Source organism: Nipponia nippon, unplaced genomic scaffold (assembly GCF_047370975.1).
Source record: "Nipponia nippon isolate SJK-2023a ecotype South Korea unplaced genomic scaffold, ASM4737097v1 scaffold_12, whole genome shotgun sequence".
Lineage (NCBI taxonomy): Eukaryota > Metazoa > Chordata > Aves > Pelecaniformes > Threskiornithidae > Nipponia > Nipponia nippon.
This window is the reverse complement of record NW_028262313.1, coordinates 7,633,054-7,652,966: the sequence shown is the minus strand read 5'-3', so window position 1 is coordinate 7,652,966 and position 19,913 is coordinate 7,633,054. Positions and strand designations below refer to the sequence as shown.

Genomic DNA, 19,913 nt, shown 5'->3' with positions numbered 1-19,913 from the left:
CAGGGGCACCGATGGCTGCAGGCCTCCCGGGTGCAAACCAGCCGGGCGCACGCAACGCGGAGCGCGGGCTGCCCCTCGCGGGGGCGTCGTGCGCCGAGGAGGCGCTGCCGGGCGGCCCCGGGCCCCGCCTGCCCGCCCCGCCCCGCCCCGCCCCGCCTGGAGGCAGCGCAGCCGGGGCGGGAGCGGGGCCGCCGGGGCGGGGCGGGGCGGGGCCGCCGGGGCGGGGCAGGGCGGGGCCCGCCTCGCAGCGCCCTCCGGCGGCCGAGGCCGTGGCGGTGCCGCCCCCCGCGTTGGCCGCGCCCCGCCGGGCCGGGCCGAGGGGCGCCGCCGCCGAGCCGAGCCGGGCCGGGCCGGGCCGGGCCGGGCCGGGCCGGGCCGGGCCGGGCCGCTGCGCTCCGCCGGTCGGGGCCATGGCCACCTGGCGGCGGGACGGCCGGGTGACCGCCCTGCAGCGGCTGGGCTGCGCCGGGCTGGCGGGCGCGCTGAGCCTCAGCCTGACGGCGCCGCTGGAGCTGCTGACGGTGCTGGCGCAGGTGGGCACCTGGCACTGCCGGCGGGGGCTGCGCGGCGCCGGGCGGAGCCTGTGCCGGGCCGAGGGGCTGCGGGCCCTCTGGAAGGGGAACCTCACCGCCTGCCTGCGCCTCTTCCCCTACAGCGCGCTGCAGCTCGCCGCCTCCCGCCGGTAAGCACCGGCCCCGGCCCCGGCCCCGGGCGGGACAGGGCTCCGCGGGGGGGGCCGCGCTGCCGCTCCCGCCGTTCGCGTCTGGTACAACAGAGGAGGGGATGGAGAGGGGAGAGCTTACTCCGTGGGGGCACTTCAGTGTCTCTGGCTAGCTGGTTGGGTCTCCCCTCGCCCCAGAGGCGCGTACGCTGGCCGGTAACTTCATTTATTTAGTTCATTCAGCGCGTAGCGACTCTTAGGGCCTGGTGGCGTGCCAGCAACTGCTTGTAAACTCACAGGCGTTCTTCAAATGATGGAGGTTGGTAGTCTGTTAAATCACTTCTGCTCAGCCAGATTCCTTTAGAAATGAAGTTACAGTGCTACCTACAAATGTCACTGTGACATCTGTTCTTTGCAACCCATTTATTTTATTCATTTATATGCTTTCCAGTATTTATATTGTCTCTATCAAAATAACAAAATCATGATTCAAATCTTTTACCCTATTAGGCAGCGGTCGTTATGCAAATTTGATCAGTTTTGAAGTCGATACGTGACATTATGTGTTTTAAGATCTTGTTTTCGATAATACACAGGCATTAAATTAAGGTAAACACTGGACGAACTGCAGCAGGATCAACGTGGAGCCGTGCTGGCTGGACTCTGCGCACCCACACTCCTTCCTAGGGTTCCCTTTTGCTGCCAGTATCTTTGAAAGGAGTGCCTGACTGTTGGCACGCACCAGCATGTTTTGCCTCTTTGAGGGTTGGGTTTCTTCTTCTTTTTTTTTTTTTTTTTTTTATTAAGGTCAGCAGTGTGCATGCTATGCGCTTGACATTTCCGCCAGCTGGGCGATGGAAGATGGGTTATTCCCGTTCGTGGGCCGTGCTGGGTGGGGAGAAGCATGGGCTCAGCCCGCGCTGGCCAATCCGGCCCGCTGCGGCTCTCGCCCGGGCTGACGCTGCACAGCCCGCTGGGGTTCGTCATTCGTCTGGCTGAGCAAGAGTCATCCTCCCGGCTCTGCCTGCGCCTCGCAGCAAACGATAGATGGAATCGGGCCGCTTTGTTGTGTCCTTCCGCTCGTAATGCACGCGGTGGTCAAACAAGGGGAGGGGTAGTGGCAGCGGGAAAGCAGAAACAGCGATCTAAATGTAATTTAGAGTTCCCAGAAGAGTCAATGTGTTACACCAGTATAAACCAGTTGATTCTGAGCAAAATAACTTCATTATTTGTTCAGCTTGAAGCGATGCGTTCCCTTTGCGAGGCTATAGTTTGTCTCTAGTTTGCACAGAGTGTTCTTTTGAATTACAAGTGAAAGTGGGCTACCAGGAAAGTAAATAAAAGCTGCCTACACATATTTGTTGATACATTATTTGAGGATTTTTTAATGTATTTTCTAGTGAAAGAACAGTGTATATAAAAGCAAGAAACACAAAAAGGGAAGTGTTACATGGTAACTTAAGTAAATAGTAATGCCAATTGCAGCAGGACCTGGGCTGAGCAGAGCCAGCAGCCCCAGGGCCGGCGGTGCAGGGGGAGCTGGCTGGGGAAGGGGGGTTAGCTGCCTCTGCACTCCCTCTGCGGTTACTGTGCACAGACTCCGTCTTTCCGTGGCAGTTTTAAATGTTATCTGGGTGGTGCCTAAAGACACCCCACCACCCTCCCCACGCATTCGTGCACGCACAGGAAAATCAGGCTGTGTTGCTTTAGGGACTGTGCAAGACACGTAGGAAACAAGGTTTATGCCCTTTCTCTTCTGCTTGGCTAGTCCTTCTGCTCTGGGCTCTCTCCAGGGCACGAGACAAGTAGATGCAGGGATCTGTCATGCGGCGGAAAATGCACGCTCATGTGAAAAAAACATCAGCTGACCAAGCAGTGACTTGTAAATCTTTGAAAATTATTTTTGTTCTGGACTCCTTTGTAGGGGTGCCCTGCGTACGTAGAAAAGTCCTTCTGTGCATCACAAGTGCGTGAGTTGTAGGTTAGCCTTTAAAACCCTGTGCTTCGATTTCAAAATTTCAGTTTTAGACTTAACCTCCTGAGCATAATAGTGGCTGGACATAAGCCTTCTCTAGAGGAGTATCCCTGTGGACCTTTCTGTCCCAGCACAAGCAACAGAGGAAGGTTCGGTTGTTCTCAGAAGGCCTGTGATGATGTTATCTACGCATTTCTTCTTACATGATAACTTTGACTGCGCGGTTGGACCCACGTCTCTAAGCGATGACTGATGATCAGAGAATTTCTTGCAGACATGTTTTAAGTCATGCTAATTTTCATCCTGTAGATGGAAATATAAATGAGGATTCTGTGGTCAAAAATTACTTTAAAAGTCTCTTGCAAAGCAAACAAGTAAATCATTTGAACTATTAGTCTGCGTATCTTTGAAGATTTTTTCATTGTTGAATTGGTGCTCTGGACCTCCAGCACGGTACTGCAAGTCAAGCTATGTGAGCTTAGTCTGTGCTGGGAACTGTGGTACAGGTAGAGCTATGCAAGCTGCCTCTAAAAAAAGCTCTTTCAGGTACTGGAAGTATTTTAGCTCAGTAACACTAAAATCAAAGCAAACTGCATTTGCAGAATTATATATTCCAGTCCCTGACTTAGTTGTTAACTGTAACTTTTGCATTCCTACACTTCTGTGCAGCATGGATTTACCCAAAATCTCTTTGGGCTCTTAGGCGTGTTTTTTGGACTCTGCTCATGTTTGCCTGTTCACATGTTGTGTTTCACAGAGGTTCTGATGCTTGTGTGGTGTTATATGTAGTAAGGTCTTGGGTGAAATACATGTTAAAGTTTCAACTCCTGCTGCTGAAGGAGCCCGTAGGCAGAAGAACAATTACATCGAGAATAATCTGCCTTAATTTTTCATGTGTTTTGTTCATACTGCCATAAATAGTACCTCTTCTATGTGTTTACTCTAGACTTGTTATACTTTTCACGGATGAGTTGGGTCATATTTCCCACTGGAGAGCCATCATGGCAGGAAGCCTGGCCGGCATGGTTGCGACCATCGTGACTTACCCCACTGACGTAATTAAAACACGGCTCATTGTGCAGAACCGACTGGAACCATCTTACGAAGGAATTCTCCATGCTTTTTACAAAATTTATCATCAAGAAGGACTCCTTGCACTCTACCGTGGCGTTTCACCAGCTATATTAGGTAAAATAATAATGGGAGAAAATCACCTCATTGCACATTGTTTATTGCAGCTATGTACTGTGTTTGTTTGCTCACTTGATTTCAAAAGCAAATAATAATGTTCTGTAGAAGGTATGTAGATTTACAGGGCACAACAATACTGATTACCTCTGCTGCAGTTTTATTGCTTCAAGTTATGACCGAGTGTGTAGCATTTTATGTATGGTTAAGAGTTCAACAAAATACTCTTTTCCTTCTTTTATAGATGATCTAGTTGTGCTTGGATGCAACATTTCCACGGTTTAACTCTTTTAAAAAAAAAAAAAAAATATATATACACACAGTGCTCCTAATTCCTATCTAGGCATGAGAGTGTCTCTGTAGCTGTTCAGTGAAACCAGTATGGGCAGTAATGTATAACCAGTGTGAAAAGTGAAGATTAGTGATATTCTCTCTTTACATGAAATGACTTTTTAATTACTTATTTACTCTCCATACCTTTTTAAAATGCCATTTAACTTTGAGTCCGCTTTTTTCACAATATGACATTATAAAAAATGCATCATAATAATAATGTGTAATCCCACTATAAAATTGATAAGAGCATGAAACAAGCAACAGAGGACAAAAGTATCCCCCATCAGCTTGACTGAAGAGGCAACTCTGTTTACCTGTACAACTGCTAGGGTTGGGTTGGACTGGAGAAAGAGCTTGTCACAAAAGAGAGAACCTGGAGAAAGAGCTGACCTGTCATGAGACTGAAGCAGTTAATAATTCTGACAACATGCACATTTGAATATGTAAATATATGCCCCTATCAGCACATCTAGATGCTACAATATGGGTGTTTGGTGGTAAGCCAGTGACTAAAAAGTAAAGTTCTTAAAAATATTGATCTGGTTTGAGCAATGCGAGGTGTAAACTGGCAGCGGCTCATCCCATCTTTCTAGGTTATGTGATGAGCAGCTCTGTTTTCTCAGTGTACAGTGTGTTGATATATACTTGTCTGGTTTGCTTTCTAGGTGCTATCCCATTTTCTGCGGGCTCATTCTTTGTTTACATCAATCTGGACAAAATCTGGCGAGAACCCATGGTTCATTTCACTCCTCTTCAGAACTTCATAAATGGCTGTGTAGCAGCTGGTGTGGCACAGACACTTTCTTTCCCCTTCGAGACTGTTAAGAGGAAGATGCAGGTACAGAGCATTTGTGTTACGAGTACTTTGTTAGAGGTGCTTGTTGCAGGAGCTTGGGACAAGACTAGCCAGATGATCATGAGTGCCACTTTATTTCTCTTACCAGTAGGCTACAGAGGCCTTGTTTGAGGTTGGTTGTTTTTTGGGGTGGGTTTTTTTTGGTTTTTGTTTTGTTGTGTTTTTTTAAGTCTGAAAACTATTGTTACAAGTGTGTTGTTACACTTTTAAAGTGGGTTTGAGTATTATTATGGGATATATGTATACTCTTAGACTCTGTGTCTTTAGCTTTATTTCTTTTCTTTTTCATAGCAATTCCAACAAATTCTCGCAGTTCAGAATTGGCAAACCTTCTGTCAAATACAGGCATTCAGTCCCCTTGGTGGTAGGCAGGATGAATGAGATCTACGTCATTTTTCGGAGCCTGTCTGTCTGCCATTTATGCCTGACCTGTGTACTAGCAACCACAAGAAACTTGCGCAGCAGGTATTAAGTCTGAAGGGTCAGAACTATCCTCATGAATATTTCTGACTCCTCTGGTTAACAAGCGACTTCCCAGTTGCTGCTGCTGCTGCTTTCCTGGAGCATCAGCAACACGAGAGTTACTATATCAAGTTACTATATCATTTTATATTATCGTGCTGATCCTTTCTCCTGAAAGTTTAGTAATAATGATTAAAAAAAAAACCAGCCACAAAACAAAACCACCACCACCCCACAGCTTCCATCTCACTGACATAGTTCATTTGATGATGTTGACTTTTCATTAGAACTTCATCAGCAGAGTGACAATGAATAGCTGTCATCATCTGGTGGCTCTCTGGCTGGGACATATGATTTTGTTCTTTCAGCCTGGTTCATGGGACTGCAGATTTATGGCAAGTTTTTGTCATCTTATGAAAAAAGCAGTCATTTGGTGTGGCAGCATTATATAGGTCCCAGTCCCCCTCATCAAGTGGTAGCCTGATTGGTAAGTCACAAGCTAGCAAAAGGTCAGTGAAACTGTGAATTCCCCTCTCCTGCTCCCCAGGTTCCCTTTTTCAGACAGGGCTGAGATCCAGTGGCACAGAAGCCTTCGTTGCCCTCTCTCCGTCTCGTAACAGAGGACCTCAGCAGAAGTAATGTCTTTTATTAGACCAGCTCACGTAGGTGATGTGTCCAGAAGTCAAGCTTTAAGCTGAGCCCTTTCATCAGGTATCTCAAAATGTCTCAGGTGAGAAGGAGATTCTGAGCATGAAAACTTGATCACTTTTTCCAGCTGTATCAGTGGGTCTAAGAAAAGCAATTACTCCTTACAAGTCCTCTTTTTCTTTATATCCTTAGGCTCACAGCTATACTGTTGCCCTAAAGAAAAAAGAAATTTACTGTGCTGTTTCCCTTTTAATATTTCTTTCGATATGTCAGTTACTTGAACATTCAGTTTTCGTAATCAGTTCAAAAGTAACTTTTAGTGGTAACTGGTGTGATGTTAAGTTCTGTGTCAAGCTTTGTCTTGACAGGCAAGTAGAGAAGTGGAACAGGCTCACCTTTCATTTTCCTGCCACTAGGCTGTACTCTTTCACCAAAGGAATGCTTAAAACATCTGATTGGCTCTTCTAGAAATAAGAAGGGAACTGGATTTATTGCCTAAATATGTAGGAAGTGGATATGCTAAAAATACTTTGGACGGAAAAAAGGGTCAACAACAGAGAGGTGTGTTTTTTCCTTATAGATGCATCGCAACAACTGAATAGTGATTTTCCAACCTTAGAGAAACACCTCCTGTTCAGAGAGAAGGCAAAGGTGTTTCAGAAGAAGTAGCTGCCTAGATGTGAAAACCTGTAATTTGTTTGGTACTGGAAATGGCATAAGTCACGGAGACTTGTCCAGAAAAGAGACCTGTTGAAAATTACATCCAAGCTGATACTAAGAGCTCACTGGAACTCATGTAAGGCCATCCAAGAAGTTTGTTTTTCACAGTTAGCACCAGGGTATGGTCCAGCTTTGCAGGGATCAACTCTGCTTTGTGCATACTTGCTGGCCTGTTCAGTTTGCAGGGTGGTGGTCAGAAGAGAGAAATGTCTAGGACAGCACCAGAAAAGGTATCATGCAAAGGGACCTAGAAACGGGTAGAATAAAGATAGGGCAAAAAAAGAGCTTCAAGACATTTCAGTGTTCTGTAGAAAACAGGGGAGCAGATACTCCTGATCCCAGTTCTTCTCAGACATCATATTCTGATCAGCCTCCAGGCAGTGATTCACCTTTCTAGCTGACAGAAAGAGGGGTGGACCAAAGCCTTCAGCTACCCCCGAGCCTGGTGTGAGTGCTCTGCAGTGCATGTAGGGGAATGCTGGCTTTGTTTTGAAGCAATGAACGCTGGTTTTGTGTACCAAGAGGAACCCAGCACATTGTGGAGGTCAGTATCAGATTCCTCTTCCTTCCCTTCTGTCCCACTGATCTGACAGATGAAGGTAGTATATTGCCAGAGAAGACTTTTCCGGTGAACCTGTTGGTGATGGGGAACCAGGGAGTTGTAAGGCAGTCTCAGGAGCTTCAAAAACTGGGAAACTAGGACACAAGGCTGCCTTCTCTGATTCTGGGATGGAATACCAGCCTGAGACCAGAACATCCAGTTCAGATCTTTACCTGGTATGCTAGGCGGTCTTGGAAGAGTTAGCTCCATCCATCTCCTCATCTAGACAATGCTTGTATTGTTTGCACAGACCAGAAAATGAATTCTGGTATGGGTGGAAGGATAAGGTGTTATTTTTAATCTTGGTTGTAATAATTTTCTTTCATCCTGTCTCATTTTACATAACTGAGTCCTACACTTCTGACGTTGGCAGTTTCCGTCACTGATGTGTGTGGGAGTAGGAGCTGGCTGTCAGCGAACAATTCTTCCTCTGTATTTTGGTGATGATTTATGATGTCAGATTTGCTCTGTAACCATGGCTTCTTCTCCCTCTGCTATTAGAATTATCTTTATCGCGTTTACTTTTTTTTTTTACAAAGATGCTGTTTTTGCTAAATATACTTGAATGTTTTTCTTAAAAGAAATGTTAATTAACATGAGTGAGTCTTACTGAATATGTGAGTCCTCTATGTTGTGCTTATCCTAATTTTATTCCTTTGTCTTCCTTTTTTCACTTTGCTCCTGATTGGCATGTTAGAGAATTAAGAGGTACTGTATGCATGTTTTGGCATGGAAATATGGCTTTTGTTGTGCATCTGTAGAAGGGGATTAGTGAAGGAGAGGGTTATTCAAAGGGATGTTCTATATCAACTGCTTTCCTGACTCACTCTTATGCTATGTCAGTTGCTGAACAAAAACTTACGAATCTTTATATCCTTCTGACCATTATTCTTGGCTTTCCTTCCTTACCTCACAATACCATGTTCTGTGTTAAATCCAGTATCTAAGCGATATTCAAGTACTGACTTTTACCTTGCAGACTTGCATACAAGAAGACTTTTTTTCTCTTTTTAATTTTTTTTCTTACCTTAAGCAGGGAAATACCTGCCTCTGAATGAGTCTGGGTCTAAGGGAAGCACTGGTAATATGTTTCCACTTCCCCACATCATCTTTTTGCCTGCGATGACCTTCATAAGCGCATATTGGACTGAGCTCTGGCATTTCAGTAAGAGAAGATGAATTTAGAGCTGTTATATGCCGTACAGAAGATTATTATTAGAATGACACCGATCCCAGGCTATATGTAGAACACATATCTACAAACACGCAAATGGTCGGTGCAAACCTAATACCCAAGTTTGGCGCTTCCCTCTGTGCACATGACCCTCAGAGGTAGGCTCAGATACCCCTGGCTGGCATTGCTCAGCCTTCACTCCAAATTGACCTTGACTTTGCTAGTATTGTTGGGCAAAATGCACAAAGATGGCCCTAAAGTTTCACAGATACTCCCATCGACTGCGCAGTTACTCCTCACCCGCTTACATGAACAAACTTTGCATGGTTTGCAGAAGCTCAGTCCTGTCCCCATATTTTGGTGGTATAATTTGTTTTAATTTCTGTGACTAAAACTTGTCTGAAACTCTCCTTCGCCAGTAAATGCTACTCAGGTATAGTTTTACTGTCAAACCCTTGTAATATAGAATAAGCCTGCTTTTAGTATACTGCGGGATTTGGCATATTTTTGATTTTGACTGTACAGCATCCTCAAGTTGTGAAGACGTCTCTCCAGGGAAAGCATTGTTCAGCAGTGATCTTTCTGTTTTAAAATCTGAGCTTTGAATTCCCTCCACTGCCACAAACAAACGGGCTCACTGTTCTTCGTTAGCGTAGACTGTTGCCATGCATCACCCAAGAAGTGGCCTCTTTTCAGTGACAAAAGTGAATCAGTTAGGCCTCGGCTGCCTATAAATCTGCAGTGTGATTTTTATTTTTATTTTTTTCCCCGGGGTGGGGGGATGTTTGGTTCTTTGGAACACAAGATGCTCTGCAGGTGTGAAATCTGTTGTAAACTATGTAAATGTAACCTGGAGAAAACTAAGCAGTCATTCCCTTTGTGAGGTAGCCTGTTTAAAGTAAATGCAATCTTGTGCCCTGTTGGCACGTTTCTAGTCTGAAGTCAGCTAAAGGAGATACTGAAGTCTCTCTTTAAAAGTAGTACTGTTATTTAAGTATTTATTTAAAAATAGTCCCCTAACTATGTTCTTTGCATAGGAAAAGTCAGTCTAGCAAGAAACCAGTGGCTGGGTTATAAACGAAGCTTTGAAAAATGGTACATGCTCATTAGAAAAGCACCTTCTCCTTGCTGAAATGAGGAAACGGTGCTCCTGCGTTGCTTAAACATGAGCAACTCGCAAAGAGTGCTCTGTCGTTGGAGATGGTCACTGGTGCTGGCGTGGCAGCCTCTGAAAGCTCTCAAGCTGTGGTCTCCCTGCTGTTTGTGAGATCTGTTTTCTTGTCAGCTGGGAATATGAAAGTCATTGGAGTCATGACCCGGTTTAAAAATAAGAAATCCTTTTTGGGTTATGTGGTTCACACGACATCTCAAAAGCATACGTGCTCTGAGACTTCGTGCAGGGAGACTCTTTAATAGTGAATGGCATGGGAGCCTGAGCCTTGAAAGTTTTCAGAGATGGAGCCATTTGATCACACAGAGTGGCAAATTCCATAGTGTGGAAGCAAATAAAGAGCAGCATTACTACTTTTAGTCTGATTTCCTGTGGAAGTAAGGTTTATATGTTTGCTAGCTGTCTGTCCTTGCTCCCAATAACTTTTGATCCTGCGGTCTAACTTCAACTAAACTTGACAAAGGAGCGGAGGTTTGAGAGGTATTAACTTTGTTCAAGTTTTGTGAAAACAAGTGCACAGATAGAGACGAAACTCCAAAAATATTTCACCAGAGGGGGAGGCTGCAGTGTGAATTCTTGCTTTTTTTCTCTCCATGAGCTCACGCTCCCCTTCTCCTTGCTGCTGGGGTTCAGGCATCAGCCAGGACCCCATGCCCTGGGTGGTACTTGAACTTGGGACCAGCCTGGCTCCTCTGGTTATTAGCAAATAGGTAATAGGCTTCAGATTCTGGTTTTGGTAAAATCCCTTCCTTCCTTCTCCTTTTTCCTATGTCTAAATGCTTTCAGCTACCAGCATTTTTTTTATTGTTTCGTTGATGTTGCTATAAAGATATTTTATACCGCTTTCTCTGAGGCTGTTACAGAATAGTGCCATACTGCTTTGGGAAGTACTTGGTCCAGTAAATGGTTGAGACAATGCCTGAAAAAAGCTACCGAGCGTAACATGGGCTTTGCCTTCTGTAACAGCCTAGATCAGCTTTCATGCATCTGAAGAAACCTCAGAAGCATTTCTCTTAGATCCCCAGACTTCCACAGGAGAGAATCATGAAAACTGTCTGCCTGTAAAGTTGAAACACTGAACAGTGCCAGTGGAAAAAGTGGATAAGAGGGAAAAGTCATAAATCAGGAATCAGAAGCAGGACTGGGCTGATCTAAGAGTCAGGTCTGCCTTGTGACAGCTCGTGCTATGTCTAGTGATCTTTAACCCTGTTCATCCAAGGAGCTGTGGTGTGGTAAGTATGTAATACTTGCTCTGAGGTGGATTACAGCAGTAGCTTAGCACTGCAGCACAGTGGTCTGCCGAAGAAAAGCAAGAAAACGCACAGTACCCATTTGAAATGCAGGAGGCCTGAGGGAGAGCAGAATGCAATTCTCTCTGAATGATTTTCCCAGACGCTGGAATGGCCGCCACGCTCCCCATCCTAGATTTGGTAGTGCCAGCTGAGCATGGCCGCCGGCCTCTTACAGCTCTGTGATCAGTGTGGTATGAGCGAGAGCTCTCAAATCTGCTTTGGGGCAAACCAGGTGGGTTAACTCAGCCCACCTTTTTAAGCTCACCCAGCTGACGGGGCCTGACACGGGTTAGGGTACGCTGCTGTGCGCACACAACTATTAAGGCCATAATTTTCAGCGGGGAGACAGTCATGTCTCCAGAGTGACAGCTGTCACTGTTACCCCTAACATGAGTACTTTTGCATCAGTTACACAGGAGAGCCTTGTATCCATTTGTCTGTGCTTAGAATGTCATGCCTGTGACATGTAAGGTGATCAATTATGCAAAATACTCTGTAAACAGGAGCTAAAACTTTATGGACACTTTCTTCTTTTATATCTGATTGATTTTGATTTGGTATAATTGCTTACCTCATTCGCATAAGGCCAGTGGAAATATGTCCTCTGTAAAGCCCCAATCCTGTAAAACATTAATTTTCTCCTCAGTTCCTACACAGCAGGAGATGCAGGAACTCGTGTTGCTGTTCACTGTGTGAAGCGTGGGACCAAGCTAGTCTGCCTAAGGGTTTGCACCATTAAATAAACTAGTGCTAATGTACATGAAAATGGTGCACCCATTTGTAAGGATGGAGCTGAACCATCATGAGGTATGCGGAAAACACCCAGAGGTGTCCATGCAAGGGGTTTGCATTGCCTTGAGAAAAAAAGACCTCTATATTCCATATCAAAGATTTCTTCATCCCGCAGGTGTTAAAAGCAGGGAAAGCTTAGGTTCCATAGCAAAGGGGAGATTCTGCTACAAACCATGATGCCTCAGGTTACAACGCAGCCCTGGCGATAATGTATTTAAAGCTAGGAGTCAAACTTTTGAGCAAGCAATAAACTGTTTTGCTCATTTGGTGCCATTGATCTCAGAAAGGCGAGATGATTTGGCCCCAGTTCAGGTTACAGAGGAAAGGACGACATGTTCCTAGAGTGCAGGGAGCTGGAGGTCAGCTGCTCTGCTGAGCTGCTCTGGAACCCATTGCCTCCTGATAGCTTGTCATCGTTTACCTTCCTACGTGCCTGAATACCTTTGGTGGACGTTAGCCAGGGACAAGTCAGCATTACCAAACCACTGACACAGAAAAGGCAATGACTGCCGAGTAAGGCTGTCCTCCAGGAGAAAGGTTTGATTAGCCCAAGAGAATGCATGCTTTTTTCCCCAGTATTAATACTTATTTACATTTTAATTCTTTCTTATTTGAGTGGAGTGAAATACTCTTTCAAGCATTCAGCCTTGCCTTGAGTGAAATTTCTGTTGACTGTAGTGGCATTAGCTTGAATGAAAAATGCAATCTTTGTCCTTCAGTTTCCTTTGAAATACAGTTACACTTGCCTGTTGCATGTGTCCTTATTAACCCAGACTGCAAAGACTTCTTATTTTAGCTTCCAGATTAAGAGCGTGAACTCTTGAGCTGTGTTGTAAAGTGCCTTCCTGTGCTTTTTTTTTTTTAATTGATCAGAAGTGTAGGACACCTGAATCTGTTGAAAATACATAAATAACAAGCAATTTTACTGTATCTACCATCAGGATAGCATACCACCTATGGCAGCTATTCAGTGTTAGTTGATCTTTCATACTCTGTGCCAACAGCACTGCATACTCAAATAAATAGCAAGTCTTTGTACCGACAAACTTTATGAACAGGGAAGGGGGGAAAAAAAGTACATGAATTGAGAGGGAAGTATTTCCAAATGTCTCTGATACATGTAAATTCAGATAGGTGCAACCCAAAATGTCCTAAAGTGCAAGCAGTAATTTTATATGTGCGCAGTTCTGGGCACAGGCTCAAGCGGCCTAGCCACCGCGCCTGCCATGTCCTGACCCGGTGGTCTCTGCTTGGTCCCTGTGTGGCTGCTGCGAGCCTTGGAAAGATTCAGGTGATCGATCTTTTGATGGGCACGGTTCCTACCGCCGCTGCGGTGAACATCACACTGGGGCTGGGGGAGGTCATTGAAGGGGAAACCTTTATAAGGGTCTGTGAAATTGGTTCCCGAAATGGGACTGTGTTGTTCGGGCAGTCACCTCGTGATGCAGGCAATGGGAGAGATGGTAGCTGAAGAGCCTTCAGGTAACTTTAACAATTAACTTTAACAATTGACTTGAGTTTTGTCATGACACTTCAACCTTATTTCAATATTTTGTTTATATAAAAAAACGTGAGTGCAGGTAGTTTGGGTTTTGTGTTTTTTTATACGTGTCTCTCTGTCTTGGGTTTAGATTGTTGAAATGAACAGAGTGCTAACTTTGGGGACGTATCACAGTGACTTAGTAGGCTTGGTGGCCTCTGGCTACTAAAAGACTGTGTCTCTGAGAGAGCAGATGGAGCCAATTCTGCATTTGATGTGCTTTAATCGTTTAGAGAACCCGTCACTCATCAGAGGTAAAAAGATCAGCAACTTAGCCCTGCTACTACTGTGACTAACAGCTTGGCACTCTGTTGTCGGCGCAGTGAGCTGTACTGTCTCTCCAGCCTTCTGCGGCAGCCGTCACGGGGGGAAGGAAGTCTTTGAAAATGTTCATAACAAACAGGTTTCCATGCAGCAGCCCGTCGTGTCAAGGGCTGTCAAACGAAAGGAATTCGAGCTGCTTTGAGGCGCATGGCGTGAAGCGTCTGTCATAAACCTGATCTTTCTGGTATGAGATTAGCTGTTTGATTTGTATGTCATAGTAGATTTCTGCAAAAAAAGGTAGAGAAACTAGTTTGGTCTGTTTGGTTACTTCCATTTTCTGGCTCTGGTGCCATAGGGCAGTTGCGGTGTTGTAGATGTGCTTAGATGACCCAGAATCACCCAAAACCCACAGCTATTTTTTTTCATAAAGAACAGTGCCAAATGAAACACTTCCCTAATTTTTTTCTTTTATTAATACATTTTAACTTTGTTTAGCTGTGTTCAAAAACACTGAAGTTTTAACTACACACTGATATAGTTTTTAGTTTTCCTTTTGCAGTAGGTGATTCTGAGATTCTGTGGACAATTATTTAAATACTGTGTCTAGGGTGCTAGAAACATACTGCTCCTGTAAAGCAGAAAGACTGGCAAAGCATACTTCACCCCACAGACTGAAATCTTGAAAATGGCTGTAAACGTGGTGAATGTTACTATAAATAATCTTTCAGTAAATCTCCTAGGAGGTCAATGTCTGGGGGCAAATTAGAAATCTGGGGGTTTGACTTACCTGTTCCTTTTTAACTGTCTTCTGGGTGTGTTTACTGTGTGCGGAATCTTATCGAAACCTGCAGTGTGCTTGTCTCCTGTCCTGGTGTTGTAGGCAGGAGTACTGTAATCAAAACCTGTTGATATGTGCCTTTGCAACGTATACAGTAACGAAGGGGATTAAACTCATGCAGTTAATTCTGGCAGGTCATGCCCTGCCTACCGCAAAGGGACTTAAAAAGGAAGGGAATCGCATGTTAACAGCATTCCTGCTTTCTTGAAGTGTTTTAGAAAGCTGTCCCACTTCACTGCTTGGCTGCCTATAACTTCCTTTACCAAAAAAGCTCGTGGAAACTGGCTGACAGTCCAGAAGGCAGAACAGCGTTTTAAGTCCAGCTCTCCTATGACTGCTGTTGTGTTTTTAAGGATACTTACATCATTTGGGTGATCTTCTAAGCATCCCTGGTGCTAATATCACCATTCTTAGTGGAACTGGTCCCTAAAGTCTCAGTTGCAGCACTCAGCATCTTCTACAGTACAGTCATGAGAGTCTTTGTGCAGGAGTTTCTCAAATACTGTGGATATGGTGGATAAAAAACAATAGCTAAATCCACAAATAAGGAAGAGAGAAATAACTTTTCAAGGCTTGAAAAGTTATTTCTCTCTTCCTTATTTGTGGATTTAGCTATTGTTTTTTAAACCCTTGCACCCCTTAAGTAACAGAGGCAAGCAGACAGCTGAGCTTCCTTGTAGGAAGTGAACATTAGTGAACATGTGGATGACACTGGGCTACCAGACTGGCTCTGTTACCTTGAACTACCTGCAAAGGCAGGGCTGGAAATACGGTAAAATCACAGCAGTCTGCTGCCTCTCCAAGCCCTAAACCAGGAGGCTGTGGGAGCTTGCACCACCGTTAGGAATTGTGGAAACAGCTGTAGCCCCGTGGAGTTAGCAAGGCCAAAGTAGACACAAAGGGGACGAGCAATTAGAACTGTTGAAATACTTTCTCCTGCACAAATGTGATCCCTCTCTTACAAATCAGGTACACTGTTGGAAGGTTCCAAGAGAAGCAAATACTTCTGTTCTCTCCTCCTTAACGTGTAAAAGATGGTGGATTAAATCCTCAGCCCTACTCTCGTCTGGGGTAAAAGAGCCAGGACATGATAAAGGGGATCCAGAAGATAACAAATCAGGATGTGGTGGAAGCCTGTTGCCTTCTTTCTCAGTGCAGACAGCTGCTTTCCCAAACTCACCTCCCCAAGCCCTGTCCAAAGGAAACTGTATGGTTTTACCTGTTACCTGCCATCAGAAGTATTTCACATGCATTTCGATCGTGCACAAAAAAGTGAGAAAAAAAATCATGATATATGATTTTTTTGTAGATAAAGAAGACTATGCAGTTCGTGTGCGGAGTGATTAGGGTTTTTTTGTTAGCTTCTAAATTTTAGCAGTAGACTTGCCAGTAATGCAAAGGGATGCAACAGCATTAAAACTATTTGATTAGCAACTTCTCTTATAATACCTGGAGCATGAGTTTTGATCTGTTTCCATTTCCAGCATCTAAGTTGCCAAGTATTTGAAATGCTATAGCTGAGGCATCTAGAAAATGTCATCACCACTTGTCGGTTTATGAGAGGCTTGTCATAGGCTTAGCAGCTCTGAGAAGCTGTAGGTTAGTCTGGCCAAGGAGGGAAAAAATGCTACACCACATGGTGTTTCAAATCAATGAGGGGATAATGCTATCCATATTCACCCATCAATTCACTGTACAAGTCCCGTTTTTATCAGACTTCTGCCCTGTGGTGATCAGCTTGCACACGCAAGTCATCAACCTGTGTCCTGGCATCCCCCCACGCTCCTGACCGAGAAGTATCTCTTGCCATGTGTTTGAGTGAACCCCTGATTTGCCGATGCACGATAAACCCACGGCTGCATGTGCACAGATGGATGAGGATGGGATTATTCAAGGTCAGGTTATCCTGTCTGTGCTAACGCAGTAGGAGATTAATGAAGGAAGGATTTTGCTGTTAAAAATGACTCACTACACTTCCTCCATGTGAACAGACACTGTCTGTACTGCAGTTGGAAATGTAGCTGCAGTCCAGCAGGATGCTCCCAAGCAACTTTAACCAGGCTGGATCAACTGACCATATAGCAGAGATAGGGGAGCGCCAACTGCTCGCCTACAGCCCTTGGTGAGCTTGTACAGCCTGGGCTGAAATCTCCGTTCTTCCGTTTCTGCTGTGCCGTTGCTGCTCAACCTGTAGTACAGTTCGCCCTTCTCGTTGCAGTGTGGACACAGCCTCTGCAGCCAGACTGAAGTTGGCGCGCTCTTCTTTTTGATCGGAATTACGGGACGGCAGTGTGTGATCTGAGGCCAGCCCCAAGCCTCCCTCTCATAGGTGCTCCACTGCCGGTGATGTGAAATACCTCTCCCCAGCCCCGTGCAGCTGGCAGGCGTGGGGCTGATGTGTTATGTGGCTCTGGTTCGGATGGTTTGTTTTCACAAGGGTGGGATTTATTTCTAGTGGTGACAAGGCACAAGAGGAAGTGCTGTGTGAAATTACTGCTCATTCTCTTTCTTACCTATCAGAGAGTGAATTGCCCCCCTTTTTAGTTTGTATTTCAAGGCAAAATAGCTGATTCTTTTGGGTTGATGGAAGAATCCAGATCAGTCTGTTGAAACCTGGCATTAAGTGTTCCTTATATACTAGAATGGAGAAAACAATTATCTTTAATTACTTTGGTTTTTCCTTTGCTTGTTCTAAATCTCCCTGGGTGTCTCTTGAGCAGGCACAGAGCCCTTGGCTTCCCCACTATGGAGCAGTGGATGTCCATTTCACTGGCATGGCTGACTGTTTCCGGCAAACTGTGAAGAGCAAAGGTGTGCTCGGTCTTTGGAGTGGACTCACACCCAGTCTGCTCAAGGTGAGGTTTTGCTTTCATCCCAATCAAAGACTATCTTGAAGTAATCAAGACATGCTTTTGGACATCTGGCATTACAAAGCTTATGACATGCCTCCATACTTATTAGCAGCTTATAGATTGTTGACAGAGTCCATGACAGAAGAGGTATCGCCTCAGGCAGGTTATAAACCAGCTTTGGAACTTGGTTTGGTCATATTTCCTCAAATGTAAGCTTGGCTTCTAGATGTCACTACTTTCAAGTTCGTTTGAATGTCCTTAGAGAAGGGAGTGCTGCTAACACACAAGCCAGGGTACGGATGGAGGAGTGCAAGTGATCCACTTATGCCAGCTAAACAAGTTCTACTTCTCAGCTGAGCTCCAGTAATTTGACATGTTGTACCAAGCTGTAAAGAAAACTGCGCTTGTGTAAGCCACTTCCCCAGAAGTCAAAAGGAGTACTTTCGACCAGCTATTTAATGCATGCGTATCAGTTACTACAGCCCTGGCTGAGCTGAAAGCATGAAATAAAACACAGTAGCTTAAACAGAAGGTAATTTAGTTTACATAAATACATTTTATAGTGCTGCGGTGAGGATTACCTACATGGAGTACTACAGGTCAGCTAATGAGTGGTAATTGAGTGACAATGTGATTAATTGCGATGGCCTGCCTGTGCCTGGCCCTACCTTGGCTGGCGTAAAGCCACATGGCACCAGCGCCACTGATTCTGCATGGGGCAAGAGAAGAAAATTGTTCAGTTGCTCTGCTGTATGTAGAATAAAACCTACATTTCCTACTGGGATTTGCTGCGGTTGCTCAGGATTTGCTTAGGTATTTGACGAGTTGTGATAATCTATAGGCTAGCACAGACCTTGTTCCTCACAATATTGTTACAATTAGTTATGTACCAATAATAAACTCCTACTTCTGGCATGCTGCAGGTGCCAGCCTAGTTTGAGGTGAGACTCTGATTTTGTACAAATGAGCACAGCTCTAGTAGCAGATCAGATCAGATTTGAAGTCCTAGAAGTTTCCTTTTTGAAAACATCTAAGCTAGGAATGCTGCTAGTGAGTTTAATACTGCTTTTTTATTTTATTTTGCCTTTTTTTTTATTTTATCAGATTGTCCCGTACTTCGGTGTTATGTTTTGCACCTTTGAATTCTGCAAGCGAGTCTGTCTGTACAGAAATGGTTATATTGAATCTCCTTTAAATTACAAGCTAACTCCTGGCGTGGACCAGAGTTTACAGCCACAAGAACTGAGAGAATTAAAGCTCCTCCGCAGGGAAAATTTTGAATCGAGGAAATCAGCTCTTGAAAACTGACATCAGAGTGTCCATTGCAGATATACACACTACATTGCTTGAGGAACTTTGCAGGAAAGGCATGCTGAACTACAGGTACCATGCTGAACTACAGGTACCAGCATCTCAGCGGATTGCATGGTTTTAGTACTGAGACACCAGTGCCAGGAATGAATGAATCTTGTATCTCATTTGCTGAATGGATATAAACAATATGAATAGCAAGCATATACTGAAGAGGAGAGATGCAACTATTGCAACTTGAAATTACATTATTCTAGGTGCTTTTCAATACCGAATAGCCATTTTGAGATAAAACCACTTGCGGAAAGGCAAGAGAACTGAGATAAGCATATAAATTGTATCTTCAAAAATATTAAGAAAATTCAAATGGATTTGTTTAAAGTAATCTGAGATACTGAGTCAGCCAAAAATTATAAACAGACTAGAATACATACAACATGCAAGAATGTCTACTGAAATCTTTTTTTTTTTCAGTGATACTGTGTGGACGTGACATTCTGCGGATGCAGAACGAGTCTCAGTTCAGTCACACTCCAAAATCCACTCTTCAGTTTTTGAGACTTACTTGAGAATAATAATTTTGTATGAGTCTTTGGCGTAAAGATGAAAATATGCTGCTGCAACTGTGCTTTTGCTAAGAGAGCATTGTAATGTGCAAAATGAACTGTAATACACTGGAATGACAATCTTGCCAACTTAAGTGCATACTAGAAAATCTTCCCCCCTTTCTCCTGTGTTGTTACTGCATGTACGTGAATTATTTCAGGCTTTGAAAAATAGTTATCCTGAAGTTCTCTAACTGAAATACTTCCTGAAAAATGCAGTTCTTAAATGTGTTAGATATTTCAGAGCCACTAGCCTTGTCATGTTGTTTTGGTATTCTTAAAACTCTATTTTTCTATTAAACTACTTTTTAGTTCCTGTGCACAGACCCAGGCCTACTGTGCTGCTCAGAACTTGCCAGCAGAATAGCACTGTGCACACAACCTGTGATTTTTCCACTTTAACTGCTGTGATCCAGGAGCCACAGATAGTTTCTGTAGATAGGAACCTTTCTGCAAGACCACTAGGTTCTTGCCAGTGCCAGTGCAACGGATAGAACTCTGACCAGTCTAGGGAGCTTTTGGACAATAAAAGATCATCTTGGTATTATACCTGAGGACCTGCGATATTGCTCTGGTTCCTTTGTAGAAGTACAGCCATGGAACAGCCCCATCCTAGTGCCTTCTGAT

General features: G+C 44.5%; 1 protein-coding gene across 2 annotated transcripts; it reads left to right on the top strand.

Moving 5' to 3' along the window:
• Positions 1-371: 371 nt before the first annotated feature.
• On the top strand, positions 372-19,612 carry SLC25A43 (solute carrier family 25 member 43). 2 transcript variants are annotated; one of them, XM_009472306.2, is made up of 5 exons: positions 372-682; positions 3,583-3,824; positions 4,826-4,998; positions 17,239-17,373; positions 18,475-19,612. In XM_009472306.2, exons 1-5 carry the CDS (start codon positions 411-413, stop codon positions 18,676-18,678), a joined length of 1,026 nt encoding a protein of 341 aa, XP_009470581.2. In that variant the 5' UTR covers positions 372-410; the 3' UTR covers positions 18,679-19,612. The 2 variants fall into 2 exon arrangements, with proteins under 2 accessions (XP_009470581.2, XP_087605288.1); XM_087749162.1 differs by having other exon boundaries at positions 17,236-17,373.
• The last annotated feature ends 301 nt before the right edge of the window (positions 19,613-19,913 follow it).

Coding starts and splice junctions, on each gene's coding strand:
- SLC25A43 (XM_087749162.1), top strand. CDS start 411: ATGGCCACCTGGCGGCGGGACGGCCGGGTGACCGCCCTGCAGCGGCTG. Junction 3,825..4,825: donor CGTTTCACCAGCTATATTAG/GTAAAATAATAA, acceptor TTTGCTTTCTAG/GTGCTATCCCATTTTCTGCG. Junction 4,999..17,235: donor CTGTTAAGAGGAAGATGCAG/GTACAGAGCATT, acceptor GTGTCTCTTGAG/CAGGCACAGAGCCCTTGGCT.